The 25,272-nt window shown below is 38.9% G+C and overlaps 1 protein-coding gene across 1 annotated transcript in view; it reads left to right on the forward strand.

Moving 5' to 3' along the window:
* The window catches only part of LOC150089623 (1-phosphatidylinositol 4,5-bisphosphate phosphodiesterase epsilon-1-like), a 634,994-nt gene that overhangs the window by 30,160 nt on the left and 579,562 nt on the right, over positions 1–25,272 (forward strand). The window contains exons 3-4 of the mRNA XM_090390053.1: positions 5,632–5,831; positions 8,718–9,316. Coding sequence (XP_090246179.1) covers positions 5,632–5,831; positions 8,718–9,316 — 799 coding nt within the window. The remainder of the gene's footprint in view (positions 1–5,631; positions 5,832–8,717; positions 9,317–25,272) is intronic.

The following is a 25,272-nucleotide window of genomic DNA, read 5'->3' on the forward strand; positions in this document are numbered from 1 at the left end:
TTTTTTTAATTACATTAAAATAATATTCGAATAGTAAATAATATCTTACATTGCAATAAAATGCATTTCCTTCTATTAATGCAATAATAATACATTTATTTATAAATTTCACTGATATAATTTCTAGGGATATTATATCAGAAACACCAGTCGTTCAAAGAAATTTTATAGCATTAAAAGTACGAACCTCAGGCCGTACTAGAGATCACTGCTCACAGACCTTACTGGGACCATGCCCTAATAACGGACAAAACGATCTCGCACAACACAGCAGACATAACCCTGATAGACATAGCGGCGCTGAACACCAGGAAGTTAAAGAAATGTGGCATATGGAACAAGGATTGACCATCCCGATCACTGTGTAGGCCACTTAAAAACCCTGTAACAAGGAGAACCCAGCAGCTATTGGCCTCCCAGAGAACACCTACGTGCAACTCCAGAAAGCTGCGATCCTGAACGCTTGTAGGGCAGTAATAACAATAATAATAGTAACCAGACAACCTGTTTTTTGTCCAGTGACGGGCACTTGATACCAATACCCGTCACTGGACAAAAAAATATATAAAGGAGAAAACGTTTAAATAATAATAGTTGTTATTATTATTCGGCCATGTTTTGCAAAAAGCCGATAAAAGTTCCTTCCATCGAGATAGGAATCGATGGGTTGTTATAGGGTTTTTAGGCGCATCAGCAGCTTAGGCCATATTTATTATGTCCAGTCGATTTTTCTTTTCGGACGAAAAACTTGAATTTCCGGTAGCAAAAACAGTGCTATTCTCGCCTTATTTATGGGATTCAAACTCAGGTCTTTTCCATTCGGTGTGGGGAGGACGGTGATTACACCAAGTTTTCTACTCACGAGGGCTTTCCGTAGCCCTCGTGGGTGGAAAACTAAATCGTAACCACTGTGCTAACCGCGAAGGGCATGTGACAGTAAGTCTCAGTATTCTTGAGAAAAAAGTAAGTTATGCTCGTTATAGTTGTGTCAGTTATGAGAACATTATCGAGAATGTCGCAGTATAGTTCCTTCTGCAAGATACAAACCCCCATTGTTCCATCACGATATTACGAAATACACTATTGGACAATAGCTACATGTGCTTCTTAGTTGCAGATGCAACCCTGTTCAAAAAATACTCCTGGGAATTTTTCCACCCCGTGTAGGGCAGTGGTACCAAGGGCATGGGGTTGTTGGTTGTGTCCGGTTACTATTACTACTGTTGTTTGAGGAACAGCAGTAATTCTCGTCTGTTCCTGGGAGGCCTATTGCTGTTAGGTTCTTATTGAGGCTCTTTGGCACTATCTCAGTGGTTTACACGGTGATCGGGATGGTCATTATTTGTTCCATATGCCACATCTCTTTGACTTCCTGTATTAAGTCTCTGTACTTCTTGATTTGATCTGTTCTTCGTAGGTTTTCTGGAGGTTTCTAGTGTCTGGCGCCGCTATGTCGATCAGGTAGGTAGCCACTTTCTTTTTGGCGATACTCAATGAATGAAGCAATGGAACCTAAGATGGGTTCCAATGCTTCTGACGCCTTTGCAGAAGCAATGTCGAATGCCAATGTTCTCGCTAACTGTTGTAATTGTGCTACTGCAGCACCCACTCTATTCTCCTGCCCTAGCACCGCCAGACTTCTTTTTGTTTCGAGAAATGAAGAAACCATTGCATGGATGCCGCTTTCATTCGTCTTAGGAAGTCATCAATGAAGTGCGGACTTTTAGATCAAAGCATTAAACAACGGATCCATAGATGGGAGAAATGTGTTACTATACATGGAGAGTACATAGAAAAGGATTAAAGTTCCTGTGGAGTTTCACCTTTCTAGGGATATTATTTCTAAATAAGGGTACGAAATTTTTGATACCCCTCGTGTATGTATCGAAGGGGTATCAAAAATTCTTTTTTAGTAGAATAAATTTGTCTTTTCTGGTGACTGAAAAAACAGGAGCTGTGCGATGAAGAAATATGACTACTGCCATTTTTACCTGAGACCGATAACTGAACATCAATTTAAAAAGAATAGGAAACTAGAAAATTTTCGCCCTGCTATTAACGGGAAGCGAACTAAGATTTTCCAAATGGTTGGTTTTTGTTAAAATTCGTCTTACGCTTCGAGAATATTTCCAAATGCTCTTGCTTTAAGTTTTTGCACCGCTAATTATTTGTTTAAATATTTTGCTGACATGGTAGAAATTAAACTAACGTCCATAATTGTGCATTTCATTCTGTCAACTTTTTATAAAAATTGATGATGTTTGCTATTGTGCATTACAGAGAATAGTGTTCTTTACCTTTTTCTCCTAAGGCACCGTTGTAACTCTGACGGTGTCGTTATACATCCGTTCTTTAAAACTGGCATAACATATTTACGGAAGTGGATACCCTTCAGCTGGGTTTCTTTTACCCGCACTAGTTTCACCTTGGGTATGAGTCATGGCCCAGCTTAAATAAGCTAGCAGTTTCTGTTTACGTATACCACACAAAAAAAAATTTAAGTTTTAAGCTGTGAATGGTCATTCAAAAAACGTGTTTTTTTTTGTTAATATAACGGAAGAATCGGCCGTGTGATATTTATACAGGTGTTTCTAAATTATACCTGCTAAATTATTGGCCAAAACATTATAACCAGCGAGTCGTTATGCAAATCGAAGCAGGTGAACTACGGCGCGTGCGGGGACACGGTATAAAAAACACCTGATACTGAGCTGTGTTACTCTTGTTCTTCAGATGGGAAAGGCAGCGGATTTAAGCCATTTTGACAAAGGCCAAATTGTAATGGCCAGACAACTGGTATTTGGGGGGGAGGGGGTCTAGCGGCTCCTGGTATTTCTCCCATCTTCGCGGTGTTCTCTGTATCGAGTGACAGTACCCTGTCAAGCCAGCGATTTAAAGTGTGTGAATCGTGTATAGTGTAGTCTGTTGTGCCCATTGTTCATCTGGTTTATTGGCCATCGGGCCCCTGATGGGACCCGACGTTGTCAGAGCATATCTGAAACGCACGGCTGGTGGGATGCTCATGGTAAGCCGTGGTTAGTACCTACCGAAAGTGGTCCGAGGAGGGGAAACCCACGAACCGCCGGCGAGGTGTTGGACGACCACGGCTCATCGATGCTCGAGGTCAGCGAAGGCCATGTAGCATTCGGCTCTCCCGGACAGTACGTGGCGACTGTGGCGCAACTCGCCGGTAATTGGAATGGTGGTGACGGGAGTAATGTGTCACAACACACAGTACATCGAATCCTGCTGTAAATGGGGCTGCGTAGCCGCAGGCCGCTCAGAGTGCCCATGCTAACCACAGTTCGCCTGCGACAGCGCCTAAAATGGGCACGCGAGCATCGAAACTGGACCTTGCATGACTGGAAGAAGGTCGTCTGGTCGGAAGAATGACGTTTCCTGTTGCACCATGTGGACGGCCGCGTACACGTGTGTTGTTTACCTGGGAAAGTGATGGCTCCACACCGTGTGACGAACACAAGCTAGTGGCGGCGGTGCTCTGCTTAGTCCAGTCATCCATTTTCTGGGCACACTGATGTATACCACCTACCTAAAATCATTGCTGACCAGGTACACCCTTTCATGGCAACGGTCTTTCCCTCTGACGGTGCCGTCTTTCAGCAGAATAATGCGCAATGCCACGCTGCCCGGATTGTTCGAGGAACATGAGGTTCGTGGAACATGAGGAAGGCTATCAGGTATTGCCCTGGCCTCCAAATTCCCCAGACGTCAATCCCATCGAGCATATGTGGTTTGCGTTTGAACAGCAGCTCCGATTTCCGGCGTCTCAACCACGGACCTTACAGGAGTTGAAGGATCTGCTGGGTACGTGTTGGTACCAGATACCACAAGACATATTGTAGCGTCCATGCCGCGCCGGGTACGAGCTGTTTTGGCTGCATGTGGAGTACCAACTTCATATTAGGTAGGTGGTCATAATATTTTGGCTCATAGGTGTATATTTGTAACTGCTTCCTTTAACGTCTCTAAAAAATATGAGCAAAAAGGCTTTTAATAGGTATTCCCGATGTACATGGAAGAGTGAATGTAATTTGCTCTCCTTAATGCAGCTTTAAGTGCCTTTTCAACATGTTCAGCAGTCACAAAAGCTGTTGTAAGTGGCGGCCCGAACTCAGAGACACGACCTGAGGAAAGCCAGCGGGTGGTTGATTGTCGGAATAATCTTCCATCTATTATTGTGGAAGTGGGCAGTTTGAATAAATTCACCGAAGAATTAGATAAATGGAGGGGATGTGATGTACAGGTGATTTGGGAGGGTTTTTTACTTTTTTGGCTGATGCTTTATAAGTTTGCTTTCTTGCATCATATGCCAGTATTACTAATATTAACAAAGTTCAGAAATATTCTTGGAATTATAGTTTCCCTGATTATGGAGATCGTGGCTTTCTTCACGTACAGAGGTTGTTTGTACACCAAGGTCTTAAGATGTCCCCAGAAAAAAATAAATCCATTGGATTCAGGTCAAGTGACCACCTTTCCCAGTCCATATCTCTTGATGCGTCATGGTTGCACGCTACCACGATGAAATGGGCAGGGACACTATACTGTTGGAACCACATGTTCCGTTCAGTAGCGAATTTTTTAAAAAACATTTTCGTTCATTACTTTTCAAACACATTAAAAGGGCTCTAATTCGGAAAGGAAAAATTTCGATACGTTTATGTATGGACTTTATTATCTTTTTTTTGGTTCATAGAACTGCCGCTGTAATTTTGTGCGTGTAATTTAGAAATGCCTTATGTATTAATGTCACAGCTATAATTAATGGACCACTTAGATTATTTCCAACGTTGGTGTACCGTTATCATCTTTAATACAGCACAATAGATTAATTTTAATTATTATCGCTAGCCAGAAATTCCTAAGGAATTATTTAACTACTACTACTCGGATCCAAGAGCCAGAACTAACACGCGTTCTCTTTAAACCATAATATTCCAGCAATTTCACTTCGTTTATCAAGCCATCTTACTCTGTGTGCTATTTTATCTCAGTTCGCATACAGCATAGCGCTTCTATTTCTAGCTGACAATAGCTGAGCGTGACTAGTTTCCCGTATCACCATAGTGACTGCTCCAGAGGCAATGAAATCGCTTTTCTGGAAACCAGGAAGTCCTAGAAATGACTTCTTTACACGCCAACGCGAAACCTTGTTTTACAAACGTGTCGTTCGTTCGTAATTACATAAAATGTTGAGTTTTACATGCCTTCTCGAGTTTAATCAATCATGAAAGTGAAACAGCACCTCTTTAAATAGGCTCTTGATAAATTAATTACAAAGAATAAAAGTTGTTAATCATTACAATGACAGTTGTGTTGTCGTCGTAAATTAATCAATTAGCATACTAAGTGTGGGCAAAAATGTAATAAATAAATAAAATTGATGAAAATGAAGAAGCTGGACAGTGCACTATTTGCATGAATGAATTCCAAGCGTTACAGGCCTTGTAGAAATTTTACACGTGCTAATATTGCAAATCAAAGCTTCACTTAATTGTTGAATCAGTATTTCGTGGAATTTGCTTTCATGTTTTTTTTTTCCCTTTTTTCCTACTCTTCCCAAAATTTAACTTATTAAATTCGTTAAATGTAGTTTTTTTCTCATTACAGGCGAGAGATCCAGGTCTCCAGTAGATATAGCAAGCACTAGTCTTCAGATATTAACCAAGATGGCTACAAATTCCGAGTGCCTGTTAGCAATATTGAGTGGTTTGCAAAGGCGACTAACTGCCATCATCGAAGTTTCAGATCAAGTAGACGGAGAGGCGTTACACAGGCCAGTAGCAGCCTTATTGAATCAACTCCTCATGGTTAGTGAAAGAAGTGATTTCTATGTGAAAAATACTGCATTTCTTTTGAACTATTTTGAAACAAAATGTTTAACATAAAATAGAATAACGTAAAATAATTTAATAGAAGCTAGCAGGAAGCAGTCCCGTACTGAATTACGGGACTATATCAGCCGTCGCTGTAAAATGAATCGTACTTCTAAAAGCTGCCAATGAAAAGCACAAAACCTGATATGTCTATTCATCTCTTCATTCTCATAAGTAATGCTGAAATTTCAGGTTTTAAAATATTTGAAAGATAGACATCTCTGACTTTGATTCTCCCTACGGCCATCAATAACCCTCTGGGGAAAGTTACTCTTTCCCCAGAGGGTTCTTCCATAAGGTTGCAGCTAGTTCGCTGCTTATCGCATGCTTGTTTTCACTTATTGTTACGAAACAACACAAAGGCGTTCAGGTGTGGCTTTCGGCTGAAAATGGCTGGTTCACTAAATTATGATCCTCGAACCACTATTTAACTGACCGTGCTTGGTAACATGGAGCGTTACCATGCTTATACAAATATCCCTCCTTTTCCCAGAAGTTGTTACAACGGAGGCAAAATGAGATTATCTAGAATGGTTTCATCAATGAAAACTAATGGAATAAAGTCCACACCACCCAGCAAACCCCATCTGACATCACGCTACCACAACCGAACTTCATTGCTGGAAAATTACAATCTGGGTAAAACAGTTCTTTGGTACGCCACGCGAAGGTTCGTCCACCTGAAGCCTCGACTATTGCAATGCAATTCATTGCTCCACATCACGTTATGCTATAATGCCCCATGCTTTTGTTCTCTGCACCAGTGTAGGTAGTAACTACTTCACAGAATAGTAATCCATTCAGTAAAGTAGTTTTCTGATGAGTATTGGTAATAGAACTATCGCTATCGTGTAAGTTAGTTGTCTTGAGTCAGATCAGTAAGGGTGCCTTTCCATTCCTTCTCATTATCCGTTTCAAACTCTATATGCCTTGAGAGATATTCCTAATTGTTATATACATGTCTTGGCATGAACCGTCGTGTTATCTTTTGTCTTCCATCGGCATACGATGTTACCGGTAACATATTTTCAGTGTCCCTCTCTTAATTTAATGAATAGATATCTCAGCAATGTAGCAGAGTACAATAACACCTCTTGTGAAAGGATCTACGTCCATTGCTCATCTCATTTTCCTTACTTTCAACTGGCACTGCTAGTTGAAAGTAAGTGTCAATGAAGTGGAATCGTGGTTTTCCACCCGGTCTTCCCAACACCGGGTGGAAAAGACCAGAGTTCGAATCCTCTCAAAATCCTGATGTGCCTAAAACCCTACAACAATCAACCTAACTGTCATGTGAAGTTAACTATTGCTTCTGCGCAGTGATTTGTCACAATGCGTGTTGGACGATGGAGTTGTATGTTTTACATAAAATTATAATTGTAATATCCAAGAAAAAAATGTCACGAGGTCTTTCGGAAAAATTCGTACAAATTCTAACATTAATTTTCAAAATACGAGGGGTGATCATTTAAATCGCTGACTGGTGCAAGATCTTATCTGAATCTTCTGTGTATTTCTTCTTCTCGAAGTACACTCTCTAAACTTTACACACTTTCGCCACCGTCGTACCCACGCATTAAATGCTTCTTGCAACCCGTTTTTCGAAAGACTGTGAAGTGCTTTGGTTGTGGCTCTGCGATTATCGTTGTGTCGGACACGAAACGCTTGCCTTTCAGAGCTTTCTGCCAAAATGGAAACAGGAAGAAATCACGCGGGGCTAAATCCGATGAATAAGGGGATGTAGCGGAACCTCGGCACCTACTGTAGTGGTCACTGCCTACACATTAGCCGTATGGGACCTGACATTGTCTTTGTGGAGAATGCCACTTCACAACGGAAAGTTCGGTCACACCAGAATATGGCCACCCTACCAAGACACTCATTAGCATACGCTTCATTCATCTCTTTAACTGTTTCCAATGCATTTAAGCCCCGTCTGATACGATAATGAATCACATATCGCTGTTCAGTCTATATGTCCGACATCATACTTGCTTGAAAATGATCGTCAGTGACACGCGGCTAAAAAAACTGTCTTCACGCAACAAATACTCCAGAGTCTGCTCGGTAGCGATCAGGGAGAGCGCCTCTAGCAGCAGTTATGGAAAGTTGGCCCGGTAAACAAAATCTAGCACCAGTCTGCGAATTAAATGATCACTCGTACTTCTTAAATAAAAAATATGAAGGGAATTTTGAATTTAAAAACTGAATAAAACATGCTACAGTCTCGTCTTTTCAAATTGCTTGCTTAGTTTGAAAACTGCAGAAAATATAACTAACATTTTTCAAGACCAATAGAGTTTTGAAAGAATGTTGCCACAACTGATTCTTTTCCACCCTCTTTCTTATTCAATTGCGAAATAGTGCTTATATAAAACACATATTTTTAATACGATTAAATTTTAATTATCACTCTTATGACCCGCATCTTTGAATTGGTAAACGATTAGTTTCTTTTCTATGTCACATCCTATTAATATTGGGTGACTAATTCTAATATTGGAAAAGCGTGTGCCCTGGATTCAAACAGTGCTTTTAGACCGGTTTCGTTACACAACCCTGCATCTCCTAAGCTCTTCCCTGAAAACCTGTGAGGAGTCATAAACAAGCAACTGCCGTCTGCAGTTCCTTCGTCTACGGCCGAAACAAATCCTAGATTTTACCAAATTGATAGCGATTAGTATATCCACCATACTATCATATAGTATAAGATTAAATTTTAGGCGATATGCATTAAATTTGCTGATAATATGAGATATGATTGATCTACACTGTTTGTATGTTGTTCTTGTCTAATGGATTTGATTTTATATTTTACAGACTGCTGTTGAGGAATACTGCAGGGATCACGAAAAGACAACGAAAAGTAAAGAAAATCTAAGCCTTTATCTGTGCCACCTGCTCCAGATATCTGTTGGCTTCCTTAGGGGTGGCCAGTCGCTGCAGTACACAGGACTACTAATTATTAATAAAGTTATTGATGTGTGCATCGTATACGGAGTAGGTCTGTATCAAGTGAACACTAGTAGTAGAGAACATACGTTCTCCCAAAAGGCTTCTCACTCTTCTAGTTTCAAGGAGAACCACAATCAAATTCCAATTCACTTAGCAACTTGTGTACATTTGTTACCTTGGAGGACTAAACCTTCCCCATCAGACCAATATACTGACAGCGAATCATGTGGTCGAGACAATACAGCAGGCAGTAATAAATGGTGGACCATTAACTGGAAGATGGGACAAAAAGAACAAGTTCCGGGATTCAGTGGCCGAAATTCTCAAAAGACAACAGAAAAGCAAAGTGTATTAAGTATACTAACTGATGAGGGAGTAGAATTAATTCTGAATGTGCTCAATAATGCAATCACGTTGCATAAACGCGTCATTGGTACGCGGCAGCACTGCACACCAGGACACAGGTAAGTATCATGAAGTAATACAGCATATTTTGTCATTACTGTTAAAGAACCGATGTAGTAAATGAACAAAATTAGGCAATATTTATATGATCTCATTATTAGTTTACACTCAGCGTCCAATTTGGAGTAAACCTACGCAATAGTAAATGGATCCCCCTCTAGCCCTCAGAATAGCCCTAATTCGTTGTGTCATGGACTCAACGGGGTGTGCTAGGAGGAGCAACGGGGTGTGCTAGTCCACGTTGACTCAATTTCTTCCCCCAGTTTTTATAAATTTGATGGTTGTAGGTCTCTGTTCCGAAGAGCTTTCTCACCCCAGAGGGTATTCAATTGGATTGAGATATAGAAGCTGGGTAGGCCATCTCATAAGGCTGAATTCTGATGTTCCTGGAACGGGTTCTGTACATCCATATAGCTGTACAGTTCCGCGGATGGATACACCGCAGCTATGATAGGATGCGCCTGGCCGGAAATAATTTTTAGATAACCCACAGCATCCGGATGCTGCTCTGCTAGTATCAGGTTCCCAGTGTGCACCACAAAATCACTCCCAAACTGTATTGTTGACACCTAGCAGGATGGATGCATGGACACATATAACATCAAGGACCGCAATTCGTCAGACCAGGCAGTGTTTTCAGAAACAGTGTACACTCTACAGCCTAATGTAATCGAACCTTCATGTTTTTCGACACGCGCCAAACAAAACATGAACTGTTGTCCGCATGTAATAATTATTCGACTCCTAATGGACGGATTTTAATTAAATTTATATTTTGTTCTTTTAAAAAGACTTGTTCAGCCATTTCAAATTTCATTAAAATGGGAGAAATAAAAATCCAGGAATTATTATTTTTATTTCCCTGCAGATCATATGGGCTATCCATATACCGTATATCGTAGCTGAAGTGCTGGATATTATGTTTGTTTCCGTGCGCTGACTGGAAGACTGAATGGGAAAATCGAGAATGCGTAGAAAGGATGTTCGCGGTTTGTGCATAAAAGTTGTATTTTCAGGAGCTAATTTCTTCTTTAACTGTTTACTAAATATATAAATCACAGCAGAAACGTTAAATTCACGTTATGCTTCAATGGTATTAAAATCTATAAAGAAATGAGCAAACTGCATTACGAAAGCGTTGATAGCATATTATTCGACTAATTTATTAAATCACAATGCGTAATACATTTCACGCACTGTGATTACAAAGTGGGGAGTGAATGTTATTACTTTGTAAGGTATTTGCAGGGAAGTGAAAAAAGCAATTACTTTTATTTGTTAATCAATTAATAATTCATTGATATCAAGATTATTACTTTTCATTTCTGTTAATCACATAAAAATAAAAATCGAACTGTCCTGAAATGTAACGCACCGCCTATATTAACTAACTTGTTTGCTGATAGCAATGGAACCCGGCTCAGTCGTCGGCTGCGATACCCTATTGGTGATAAGATACCACGAGTTGTACGTTCGGAATTTATTTTATTTTATTTATTTATTTATTTATTTATTTATTGTTACCATTGTTGTACAGAGTCGTTAATTGACTGACTGTAGCCTTTGTGTTATTCTATGCAAATGAAGTGATGATATTCGCCATTGGCCTCTCTCATCAATGAGTCACAGGATCGCTGTTGGACGGGTGTTACTCGACTTGCCTTAGTAAGCAATACATCTGGAGCTGTCTAAGATGCCATGTTGGAAAGACTTAACGCTAATCCTGCGCCCACGATCGTCGTGCTTATTCTTCCCTTAAGTTGCACAGCTTCCCGACATATCTGCTCATCCGTTATATGTTTAAAGTACAATACCAAGGTATGTTTCACAACAAATATCAAGCTTCAATTCACAATACTCAGGCACTACACATCTTGACTGCAGTTTCATGGTGATACATACAGTTCAAGTATCACAGTAACATACCTCCCATGTCTGTTCATTTCATACTTCATGATATCATTATATCTACATAACAAAAGTTATCATAATATCGCTGCTTGTCCTTGGACCACTAACTCTCGAACTTGGAATAATTAATGCCATTCTGGAACAATCCACCTGTTCCTGCACTGTGGCGGCAGTATGGGAAGGACGGTTTTCTGTTTAAGCATGGTAATGCACTATGACATATTGCGCTCTAGTGATTTTGTTTGAAGGTAATGCGTGAAAATTCTCCATTTCTCTATCCAATGCTTCGATCCTAACTCCTTCGAGCGTTTAGGAACTGAAATGATTGTTGTAGGATTTTAGGCGAATCAGCAACTTATGCCATATTGCGCCGTATATAATACATCTGTAAATTGCATGTGTTCTGTGGTCAGTTTGCTGTTTTGCTGGACGAATATTGAAAAACCCGAGTTTGTGGGTAAATAAACCATGCTGCACTCATCTGCGAATATATATATAGATAACTGAGCCACATATGCACAAAGACCCATAAAAATTCCTCATTGATGGGATTCAAATTCAGGTTTTTCACCCGATGTGGGATGGACGGTAATTATATTCGAACCGTGCCATTTACAACTGAAATGTTTTTAAACGTTATCGATTATTGGTCTGGATGCATGGTTTGTATATTATTGATTATTATACATTCATATTGGATTCCTATTTTGTGTAGTATTTCTGCATACAGGTAAACTAGTGTTTTTAATCCATACCGTAATGCATGCATTATTCCAACTCATAAATAAACAAATTTTATAATTATTAGTTGGAATAATGCATTCATTGCGGTATGGACGAAATCTCCAACCAACTGAAGCGATAATTGCAGGCGTGTTGGTGATGGTATGGCTTCTGGCCATACCAACACACCTGCAATCATTGCTTCTGTTGAAGGACGGACAAATTTAAATACCGCTGCCGTGTTATCAAAATTTGGTTCGGAGTCTGTCGACGAATACACTGTATGTAATTAGCGCAAAAGATGGGCCGACATATTACTAAATATTTTATCAGTAAAAGGCTCTTTGAAATGTGGGGGTGTCAGTTATTTTTCAGCAACATAGCAAGTATTATATATTTATATATAACTTAAATATAAACAAATAAATGGTTCGTAAATAAGATTTTCAGAAAAATCTTATTTGTGAACAAGTTATAAGATTTTTCTGAAAACTTACTCTACCCTTGGAATTTTTCTTTCCACGTTTAAAGGACAAAGGATTCTTTTATATCTTTAGCAGAATTCATTTATTTACTTTTCTGTTGCAATAAGTCCTAACGTTAGATGGAATTAAAGATGTCTATCCATCTCTTGTCTAATGTAAAACTACAACTCAGTTGAGTCGCTTTTTGCACTTGTCTCATTTACGAAATACAGCGTCTATCAGTCATTGGTCTAGTAGCTTTCTCAGGAATATAGACTTAATCGCTGTCTTTATTTTTCTCCGTACTGTATTTTCATTTTGGTTTAATACAGTTGAAGTGCTACATCACACTTCACATATTTCATATACTCTTAGTCTAGTCACTAGCCGCCAAACTTAATTTAATTTGCTTTATTTTAAGTCCTATCAAGATGGTCTGCTCCAATGTACTGAAACCTCTATGCATCCGCCCATCCAGAAGTTAAGTATATCCAATTAAAATATAAAATTATAAACAATAGATTAATAGAATTTTTAATGTGATGTCATCAATATGTTAAGTACATTTAGTGGAAGGCTGTAAATATTAAAATAGGTTATTTAACCAAAATCTGGAGTTTTCTTTCCTTTCTACAATGTCACAGCAAAATGCGGCCATTAAAAAGGTTACGCAGCACTTTCTCAATAAACAACGATTTAATAGTATTTGTTTTATTTTATGAGTTATATTAACATTAGATTACAATTAGTAACAGTTTAAAAGTATTAATATTAATAGAGATATTAATTTATATTAGATTACTGCTAACACCATTATTATAATTTTATTCTTATTTCATGATCTGGCATTATTAAGCGCTAGAGGGCGCTTAGCAAGCAGCTCATTCGGTGACCTTTCGAAATCAGTTTATTTCTTTCTAGGCGTTGGGTAAGTGAAAACGTAGTTTTGTAAGCTTTCATTTAATCCTAGTTTTATATCTGGTGTATACCGTCGGGCTTTGCGTTCCAGTTTACTGTAGTCATTATTATTATGAAGTTCCTGTTCGTATACTCCCCACTACTTTATGCAGCTTAAATCTGGATACTACGATCAAAAATCATATCTGGGCAGCGGAATATTGGCTCCTCAAATGGTTAACCTTCAAGCATAGGTTGTCACCTCATGTCCATATGACTGAAATGGCCCAGGCCTTGAGAATCCCCATGCTGCTCTCTCTTATTGAAAAAAAAAAGACTGGTATTCACGGTAAAGATTCTGACCGATCTTATCACATCTTCATTCTGCGATCTCTGTGGCTGGAGGATTCCACCTGCCCAGCTCAGAGCCACCCCGACAATTTTCCCTCTTCACTCACTGATAAGTGGAGGTGTGAACCTCCACTTATCAGATCGTTTCCTACCCTACCAAATGCTCGGACGAATCCAGGACATCGATGCCGACCTTCAGAAATTTGCTGTCAACCGACGATATAGATGTGGGATACTTGGCCACACACACCCCATAGACCGCGACCGACCAGGTGCTCTGCCTGGACACCCTTGTGAATTAAGTAATAGGTCTGGCGCTGCTCACTCCCATGAACTGCAAGGACGATAGTCCGTACTGTAAATTGCAGTTGTCATTCTGTTTATTTTTTTAAATCTCATGGTACGCCATCTTTGTAATGTAATTTATTAAAAGTCAGTTCGCGTCACCCTAATCTCTTATGCAACTTAACGTCATCCTATATAATTTAATGTTTTTTTAAGATCTCTTATCTATAAATCCCTGGCATTTTAGCCGTGAAGGGAAAGTGTAACACTATTTAATCTTGTAACCGGTTACAATCAAATGTTGTTGTTCAATAAAGATTTTCTCTCTCTCTCTCTCTCTCTCTCTCTCTCTCTCTCTCTCTCTCTCTCTCTCTCTCTCTCTCTCTCTCCCGGCTGCTCATTATCTTTCAAAAGCAGTACTTTTATATAATTCCATTAACTGCTACTCAAAACTGCTCTCGAGTTGCACAGTTGGTAGGATCGCCGATCTCCCTACACCATGTGGAAGAAACCAGTGTTTGAGTCCCGTCGATGAAGGGAGAAATTTTTATGGGACTTTTTCACAACGTGGCTGAGCTAGTCGGTCTCAGGCGAGGGTAGCATGGGGTTTTTCGTCCAGCATACAAAAATCTACCTTGGAACACACGCAATTTACAGAAAATATACACGGAGCAATACGGCCTTAGTTTCTGATGCTCCTAACCCGTATTACAACAATTCAAAGCACATAAGAAAGTAAAGTTGATAATGGAATAATTAAAATAGTTATTAGATGGTTAGTTTGTGTACGTAGGCATATATTAGTTATTAACGTGTCCAAGGAACTGAATTAGTTATTAACGTGTCCAAGGAACTGAATTAGTTATTAACGTGTCCAAGGAACTGACCCCAAAAAGCATTATAAACGGGTCCCCAAACTTCATAGTATTGATTGTGAGACCAGAAGAAGAGAGCTCCCCTTACTCTTTCCAGGATTGATTAACCATATTGATAAATGCATATCAAAAATAAATATAGAAATTTGCTCATGATAGAAGGTTTGGCAGGCTGGATAATGACATGAATCATGGTAAGATGCTGCAACAAGTGGCAATTAAGGTTTATCTAAAAATTAGTCACTTGTGGTATTTAGGGAAAATAACAGATTGAACGCTTATTTACTTAGAGTACTGAAATTAGAACGTGAGGTAAATCCGTTTTCTTTATTTACAAGTTATCTTGGTTAGATTACTGTTTTAAATCTAATGTAAATGTTTGTGCACATCTTGTCAGTGAAATTATTCTTGTAGGGTTTAAATCCTTTAGACCACGCTCCAAACCTAAAATCTTGTCCTTTATCTAAACCTTGGTTTGTTCCAATAAATATTCTAAGGCTATTCAAGATAAGATTGCTGCCTATCGCAATTGGCTTGCAATCAAATATCCAGGTTAATTTCCTGCCTACACTAAAGTTCGCGACATTCATAAAGCAGTTATTGATCAGCCCGTACATGGTTTTAAACAGGCTAAGACTAGAAAATTTTCTTCTTGTGCAAACGGTAGTCGAGCATTCTGGTCTCTTCCCAAAGCTATTGGTCGCAACTACTGTCATCTGCACTCCAACTTCTGTTAAAACGTGATGATTCTTCGGCCACAAAAGATAAAGTCCACTTACTAGCATTCTACTTTTCTTCTAACTCTTGTATTGACTATCTTGGTAAACCACCTTATACCATTTCCAGTACACTTCCACTTAATATCCCCTTGTGGTCTTCGTCAAAAGGATATCAGAAAAATTTTAAGTAATGTTGACGCCACGAAAACTCCTGGATCTGATGATATTTATCCTCTTCTTCTCGAAATATGTGCTCCTGAGATTATTCCTGTTCTGTGTTGCTTTTTTAGACTTTCTTATTCCACTAGTGTTTTTTAATTCTGCTCGGAAGTTTATTCATATTTAGCCAATCCTAAAAAGGCTGATAAATCTCTTCCATTCAGATACCTTCCCATTGCACTTACTATGCTCATGAGGCGCCTCCGTAGCCAGGTGGGAAGGAGCAGCAGTGCGTAGCACACGCTTCTTGATTAGACCGGGGTTCAAGCCCGTCACCACCAAATACGATGCGGAAAGGTCAGGGAATGACCACCGCATATCCCGGAGCAATATGGCCTTAGTTGCTAATGCTCCTAAAAAAAACTAAACAAACAAACAAACAAACTATGCTCATGATAGAAGGTTTGGCAGGGTGGATAATGACATGAATCATGGTAGGGTACTGCAACAAGTGGCAATTAAGGTTTATCTAAAAATTAGTCACTTGTGGTATTTAGGGCAAATAAAAGATTGAACACTTGTTTACTTAGAGTCTCTCCAAAGTACTAGAGAAATCCTGAACTTCCTCGAAACCTTCCAGCTGATCAGTGATCGCCAGTATGGATTGTATATATTGGGTCCAAACATCCGGTAAATCCTCCCCCATTTCTTCCATCATGTAGTACGATCGATGTTTTTTTTTTGAGGTTATGATGGACATCAATGAGAGACATCCACTCTTCCTTACATTTCGAGGGTATAACTCGAAAACGTGTTCGAAGGTCGGCCGCTAGTTAGTACACCAGACCGAACCTATTGGTAACTCTTTAGGAAGCTTCCGGATCAGCTACTGTATAATCTGGCTATTGCTACTCTGCCAGATAGTGACTGGAAGGAGTTCGAGTAGTGGGTATGCTGGGTTGGAGTGGCATTGTCAGGACCACGTTATGTCAAGGAGCTGGGTATATTCTTACCATGAGTAAGCCATATCCTAAAATTTCATTACTTCGTAAAACATGCTCCTCCCTTTTCATACTACTGAATACACCATGAATTATCAAGATAATAGAGCAAACATATCTGCTAAAAGGTCTAAACCTTCCAAAACGCTCCTCTTTCATTTTACAAATATACATGGTCTCATTTCTACAGTGGCGGACAAAAAAACTACATCACTTGTGAATTTTGCAAATAATGTGTTTTGCGCTGCATTGTGGGTTGCAGAAATGTTCGAAATGCATTTGTTAGATGGGATATATATCTCTGTATATGAAATCCAATAAAAAGACTCCACCTGATATACTTAATTGCCATAAATATCTTCCCAAAGGGTAAAATGCATAATTAATGAAAATATGAGAAATCATGACAAACAAACATACATTTCATTGCATTTACGCGTACAAACTGAAATGACAAGTTAACGTAATAGTTAATCAGCAAAATAAGTCCTCAATATTTTATTGTTCCTCCTCGAGCTGCAATTACAGCCTTGCAACGATCTGGCATAGAGGTAATCAACTACAGGATATACGATTGCCCAATTTCGTGGTACCACAATGCTCTTCTGTAGCTGAATCTTACTTGTTGGCTTCTTCTGAGCAATTTTAGACGACATTATGTACGAGCAATTTTCAATAGGATTCAAATCTGACTGTTTCCGGGCCAGTCCAGCACTGTAATGCCAGCATTTCAATTTTAATTTCTCCTTAAGGGAGAAAAACGAGGGAAAACATTGGTGTAAGTATATTTCAAGCCTTATGAGACAAAAATACAAACTCATTAAATCTAAATAGCATAAAAGTTATCAATTTTGCTAAGTGGCAAGGTGTTGAACGTCTGTGTGGTAATTCCTAATAACGGGTTTCAGGTAATTCCTAATAACGGGTTCCTCCAAGATAGCAATGTAGATTTCTGCATTCACCGTTCAGTTGATAAACTTAATTTGCACCCACCCCTTTGCTTGTTATGCATTCCCAGACCATCTGACCGGCACGGAACTTGACAGTCTGTGTTATGCAGTCAGGATGGTATGCTTCCGATTTTCGTCTTCTGATATATTGTTTCCCATCCGAGCCATGCAGGTCAACTACTTTTTTTTTCATTATGTTATTTCTTTTTCTTTAATAATAATTATTATTTTATTGATTTAGCATTTTATCTAATTAAATTAATTATTTTTTTTTATTTGTTTTATTTATTTATTTTTTTTGAAACGTAATAATATTTTGTCCATATTTTTTCCCCTAAAATTGTTAATTATGCTAGTCCCTTGGGGTCAGGATTTGCTTGTCTCCAGTTTATTAGAGACGTGAATTTAAACTGTTTGTACCCAGATTCAGTTGGCGCACTATGGCCATAGATGCCCATGCGCCTAAAAAATTCTCAAACAAAAAGAACAGATTTAGGCTTCCTGGATATGGGAACTGCTGGCATCCATTGCTATTACACTTTCTTCAGTGGATGCGGGATTCTTTGTGGTGTTCACCACTGTACGTGATTGTAGGAGACTGCTGCACCCATAGGACTTGCGCTTATTCCTATTGGTGCTTGAAATATTTCATTTAGTTTTGTACTTCTATAGTTCGGCCCGTTTCCTCGTGGTTTTTTTTTTTTTTTGTAGTTGTTGGCGCATAGGCTTCTGTGGCCATCATGCACCTCCCAAGGTTTTTTCAGTACTTTGATCCAAGCCCGAGGGGGGGAATCGAACCTGCGACCTTTGGGTTGCCAGGCAGGCACTTTACCCACCTGGCTAGCCCGGTCGGCCGCCTCGTGGTGTGGACGGGTGTTGGGAAACAGCCTTCCTGGTGACCGCTGCTTTCTGGTAGCAAAGCGGCCAGAAACAGCTAAACAACAACAACACTCAAACTATGCAAACATAACACCACACTCATTTCTGTTCATTGTACAAAGTCTTGTATATCATCACAGAGAACCATGGCGGAGATGAACTAACGTTTGGGGGCCGCGTTGCGTAAGACACAACACATATCCACACACACACACATCCAGGTTGAATTTCGATTCGTCAGAAAAGATGACAGTCTCCCATTGCTGTTTAGTCCATGAAATATGCGTTTTAGCCCAAGCAAGTCGCTTCTTCCTCATTTGACATGCAGACCACATTCCGAAAGCCCTCTTTGGATAGTTTTTTCAACAGCAGAGGCGCTCTCAAATTCCAGTTTTAGATCAGAAGCACTAGCATGGCGATTACGAAGGCATAGCCGTTTCAAATATCGATCTCGGGAAAGCGTAGTACTCTCTTACGACCTGATCCAGATCTCTTCACATCACTGGTTTCACGCTTTAATTTCAGCACACAGGATACTGTTGACTGGTGGCAGCGTATTTTATCAGCGATAGCACGCGTAGAAAGCAATTTCTGTGACAGAGCAACAGCTACACTTTTTTTTCTTGGTGTCAACTGAACATATGGAACCATGCTTACACCTCCGCAAAACGGCATACTAATGAGCTTGTATACCCTTCTAACGCCGTATTTGTAGAAACGGCTGATGCAATAGAAGCGTTATCTGACGCAATACCTTTGCTTTGCGACAAACAAAATGACTGTAATCAAACAATATCTTATACGTTTCGCTACAAATGTTACTTTTTTAAGGTTATGCAGTTTTTTGTCCGCCACTGTAATCTTAGTGATGTCCATTTCCACTTACAATCTGAGGCGCCTCCTTAGCCAGGTGGGCAGGAGCAGCAGTGCGTAGCACACGCGTCTTGATTAGATCGGGGTTCGAGCCTGTGACCACCAAATACGGAGTATGCGGAAAGGTCAGGGAATGACCACCGCATATCCCCGGAGCAATATGGCCTTAGTTGCCAATGCTCCTAAAAAATCAAATGACAACAACAACTTACAATCTGCCAAACCTCATGTACCTTTTATGACAGAATCTCGGTTAACAGTTGATTCAACCACTGCTCATTTCAGTTGTCCGAATAATTCGGACAATTGAGATTTAGTAATTTGGAGTCTCCTCTTTTCGCTCTTCTCTGGCTTAGTCTCTCTACCACATTCTGTCAAATTCACTAATCACTTGGAACTCTTCGACTTTCTTTATCCGAAACTTGACTTTCTCGAGTCCAATTTTCCTTGGCGATTTTAATGTTGACAACTCCATTTGGTTTCCGTTTTATAGTCAGACGGACTCAGCTGGTTCGAAATGCTGAGGCTTTTGCAATTACTAATGATCTTGCACAGACTGTTCATTTTCCTATCAGAATACCAAACAATCCTAAGCACACAGCCAACGCGCTTGATCTTTTTCTCATAAACAACTCTTCCAAACCCTCTAGACACCTCAGATCACAACGTAGGGACGGTCTCGTCTCCAATGGAGCCTTTTTGTCACGGCAGTTCCCAAACTCGTGTTGTTTGGCTTTACAAGAATGCAAAATGGGATTATCTGCGAGATTTCTTTTTTGTTTTCTTGGTCGGATTACTGTTTCAAAACTTTGTGTCAACGTTTGCTCAGATCGTGTCAGTGAAGTTGTTCGTGCACGGATGAAATCATTTATTCTATACTCCACCTTAAAGTCTCGTCCTTTTATCTAAACCTTGGTTTCCCAATAAATATTCTAAGCCTGTTTGAGAGAACAGTATTCCATATCGTAATTTTCAGTTTCATTTCAAGCCAAATCTCGCAACAATTGTAAAGCAGTTATTTTCAGTCCAAACTAGATTTCGAACAGGCCTAAAAGCTGAAAACTTGCTTCATGTCCAAATGGTAGCCGAGCATTCTGGTGTCTTGTAGGGATAAAGGTAGCGTCATATAGCTCCAAGTCCTGATCGTATTTCTCCACTTGTTCTCCTGAGCTTACTGCTGTTCTGTGTCGCCTCCTTTTCATTTTCTTATTGCAAAGATGTTTTTCCTTCAGCTTGGAAATTTGTTCATATCCAACCAGTTCCTGAAAAGGGTGACATATACCTCCCATCCAATTATCGTCCCATTTCAATTCTACTCTTTCTAAAGTAATGGAGAAATGAATTAACCGCCACCTCTTAAACTATCTAGAAACCTTCCATCTGCTCATCGATCGCCAGTATGGATTCAGTCAGTGTCAATCCACTGGTGATATTCTGGCTTATATTAACTATGCGGACAAATTCAATGGAAAACTGTGGTTAAACTCAAGCAGTTGATTTTGATCGTGTTTGGCATAAAGGTCTTATAAATAAGCTTGCATATCATGGTTTGGCAACTATTTTTTTTTGTAATTGGGTATTCAGTTTTCTCTCTGACTGCTCACTGCGAGTGATGGCGCGCGCGCTCTCCCCCCACCCTAACTTCTCCATTAGGCTGGTGTTGACCAAGGGATCAGTTCCTATTCTGACTCTTTTCCTCTTGTATATTAATGACATTCCATTGACCGAGAAACCTATCCATAGTGTTGTTGATAATAGCACATTGTATTTCACCTTCCAGTTTGAGAAAACTTCCCTTGCTCAAACAGCTTCAAGTTTTCGAATATCCGCGACTAATTCGTTAAATGCTGATCTCCTGGAAATTCTCCAGTGGGGCAGAGATAACTTAGTTGGTTTCAATCCTTCTAAAACTCAGTACAGTCTCATATCTCGTATAAAAGATTCTCTGCTCCTATGCTTATCTTCGATGACACCCTGATTTCTAGGCAAGATCATATATCTCCTTTGGGGATTATCCTGATTTCTAGTCTCTTGGCATAAGCACATAACTAATATTGCTTCCTTTGCATCTAAAAAACTGGATTTTTCTCTTTCGCTCTCGGCGTTACATTTTTTCACAACAGCTGTTACCCTGTACAAATCGCAAATCCACCCTACCATGGAATATTGTTTCGACATCTGGGGCTGTGCCCCCAATTCCTCTCTCAGGCTTCTAGATTCCATTCAAAAGAGGGCGGTTAGATTAATTAATGACTCATCTCTAACAGAGTCTCTCCACTCTCTGTTTTACAGACGTTCTGTTTTGCTGCATGCCTTTTCTATAGATACTTCCATGTGTACTGCTCTTCTAAATTGGTGTCCATAATTCCTGCTCTCTGCTTCCAATCAATTGGAACACGTACTGCAACCAGTCAACCTCCTTTTGTTGTCCAACTACAAACTCACAGAACCAACTTGTCATCTTTCGTATTTATTCATTCAACTTCCGTTTTCTGGAACAACCTTTCATATGTATTTCCTGAAAATTATAATCTACAGTAGTCTAATGTCAACAAATATCTTCTTTCATCTCTCAAACCCCCACTTCATGCACAATGCTAAGTACTATAGGTTCTAATACCTCTCGTGTTTGGGGTTTTCATATAAAAAAAAAAAAAAAAAAAAAAACAATTATGCTTGACATTTCTAGGGTTTTTGATCGTATTTGGCATAAATGTTTTTTAAACAAGCTTTTCATCTCATGGATTGCCGCTTTATTTTGTAATTTGTTGTCTAGCTCTCTCTCTCTCTCTGGCCGACGCTGTGGGTTATGGTTGATGGGTCTCTTTCTTCTAAGTTCTCCTCTAATTCTGGTGTTCCCCAACGTTCAGTTCTTCCTCGCACTCTTTTCTGCTGTACGTTAATGATTTTCTTCCATTAACTGGAAATCCAATCCACAGTTTTGCTGATGATTGCACATTGCATTCCACCTTTCAGCTTGAGGAACGTTATCCTGCACAAACATGAACGAACAATTTCTTGAATGCTACGAACAATCCACGAACAATTTCTTAAATGCTAATTGAGTCAGCTGCACCTATGCTTATCTTCGATTATAGTAAACTTTCTAGGCAACGTCACGTATCTATATTAGGGTAATCCCAAATAGAGATATACACACACACACACACACACACACACACACACTCTCTCTCTCTCTCTCTCTCTCTCTCTCTCTCTCTCTCTCTCTCTCTCTCTCTCTCTCTCTCTCCAAAAATCACGTCACAGTTATTGCTTCCTCTTCTTCTGAAAAACTGAGTTTCTCTTTCGCTCTCGGCATTATTTTTCTTCAAAGTAACTATTCAATCTGTGCAAATCTGAAATGTGCTCTACCATGGAATATTTCTCCCACAGAACCTGTTGCAGTCGTCTAGACACCATTCAAAAGAGGACAGTCAGGTTTATTATTAATCCATCTGTTTGTCTAATAGACATGCTGTTTCAAATGCATGCCTTTTCTCTAGATACTTCCATGGGCATTGTTCTTCTGAATTGGTTTCTGTAAAGATTGTCAACTTGAATCTTACAGAACCAGCTTTTCTTCTTCCCTATTTATCGCTTTGGCTTCTGTTTTCTGGAACAACCTTCCTTCACATGTATTTCCTGAAAATTACAATCTACAGAAATTTAAGTATAATGTCAAGAAGCATCTTTTTTCTTTTTGACTTTCAACCCACGCACATTACTAAGTGTTATAGGTAATAACTTATAACTTTATTTTCTAGTTTATTATTTATTACTTATATTATAGTTTATTTATAGTCGTGAAACTTAGGGATCCACAAAACTGTGCTCAGTTCAATCCCGGTAGTGCTTAAATGAACTCTGAGTTTAAGCACATTATGGATTATTTAAGGATTTTTGGGGGTTACTCTGAGGAACCAAAATCGTAATTTATACTAGTCAAATATAATCCGAAGTAAAGTAAAAATTCTTGAATTTTTGAGAAATTCAGGAGTGAAAAGTATTTTCCTCGTAATTTTATGGCGGATTACGGGATACACTAGGAGTTGGAGAAATTTTCTAGAATTTTTTTATAAAGTTTTTTGAAGGCAAGAAGAGATGAACATTCCTGTATGATACTGTGAACTGTATTTGTAATAAATACTGTATATATGGTAGTGTAAATATAAGGCGGGATTGCCCGAATTTGGCAGGTTCCACAATAATAATAAATAAATATATAAATAATGTAGTAGTGAATTATTGATTTGTGGATGTACGACTACTAATAATGATTTAACCCCTTGAGAAGTGTAAAATACTTTTCCACAAATACGAAGTTTTGAGTATTATAACAATCAGATTCACTGTGGTAAAATAATACTAAAAATAATAATTTTCATTTCAGAAAAATTGTTCTTTCTGTTTCTTCCACACTTTCAACCCTCTTTGTGGGCCCTATGAATACGGGCTCCTTTGTTACTGCTTTGGTTGCACTGGTCTGTCCTGTCCTAGTTCTAATACCGACTGGCATTCTGTTATTTACAAAGAAACTGAAATGTTCTACTAATAAGTATTTGGACACAAAGATGGCTCAAGGTTCGCTATACTTATACGTATGATTAGGTGCAAGCTGCAGGGCGAAGCATACTAATATTTGGACACAAAGATGGCTCAAGGTTCGCTATACTTATACGTATGATTAGGTGCAAGCTGCAGGGCGAAGCATACTAATAAAAAAAAAAAACACAGTACACTCAAGTCACGCTGAGGTGAAATATGGTGGTATACATTGCTTCAGAAAAAAAATTATATATAATGTAATGACATTATATATGACAATAGTAATTATTAATGACAATAGTAATTATTAATGACAATAGTATATAATGACAACTTTGTCCTTTAATAATTAAACCCTCTGAAAAATTAAAAACCTTTAAATTTCTTTAAATTTCTTGGGTACGTTGGTACCCAAGAGGTACCAACGTACCCAAGAAATCTAAACTGAAAAAAAAAAAACAGCACTAGAGATGATTTATCTGGTCACCAAAAATTATGAACGCTCGGACTACGACTATCGTGCACGCGAATAGAACTTAATAGAACTCATTTTACATTTTCAAGTTGAAAATGTAAAATGAGCTCTATTAAGTCCACAAGATAAACTGTGTAATGTATACACAAATTAATAATCTTCCAATATTTATTTTTCCTTTATCAATTAAAAGAGGATAAAAGTTAGCTATGTCTTTGTTGAACAAGAAACTAATTACGAAGTGCGCTCCTTTAATTTTCACGCTATTTTAAGAGGGCTGATATGATTGGTTAGGCCATCATCTTCGTCACATTTCTTCAACCAATAAAATTCTTTCAGTGGAATATTGCTGTCGATAGTTTAGTGTCCGTACTAGGAAGTCCACTGTGTTGTACCCATGTCGAAAGTTGGGAAAATTCTTCAAAAAAAAAAAAAAACAGTGATAAAAAAACTAACAGCTGACATTTCAATCTCATAGTTGTCCACTTACAAATAAAATCATATATATACATACGGATGTATATTCACGGTTTTATTCTCTCTCTCTCTCTCTCTCTTTGGTAACCGTAAGAGTATATTTTCTGAGCCAAGTTTTAAATAAGATTCTGGCTTTCAGTCTTTGAAAGGATACCCAACGACTCAATACGGATGTATGGGTGGAATTTTGGACACTGATGGAACATGGCTCCACATAAACGTAGTAGCGATATCATGTAATCTTCGCATTCTTTAGTTGAAATGAAATTCATTAAGCATCGTTCTAAATTTCTCGGGAGTTCACCCATAAATTTTATCTCCTGATAATGTAGTATTTTTTTTCTCTCTCTCGCTTTCTTGAAGGTTCGCGA

This window comes from Mastigoproctus giganteus, chromosome 2 (genome assembly GCF_048544385.1).
Source record: "Mastigoproctus giganteus isolate SK-2022 chromosome 2, ASM4854438v1, whole genome shotgun sequence".
NCBI classification, from domain to species: Eukaryota; Metazoa; Arthropoda; class Arachnida; order Uropygi; family Thelyphonidae; genus Mastigoproctus; species Mastigoproctus giganteus.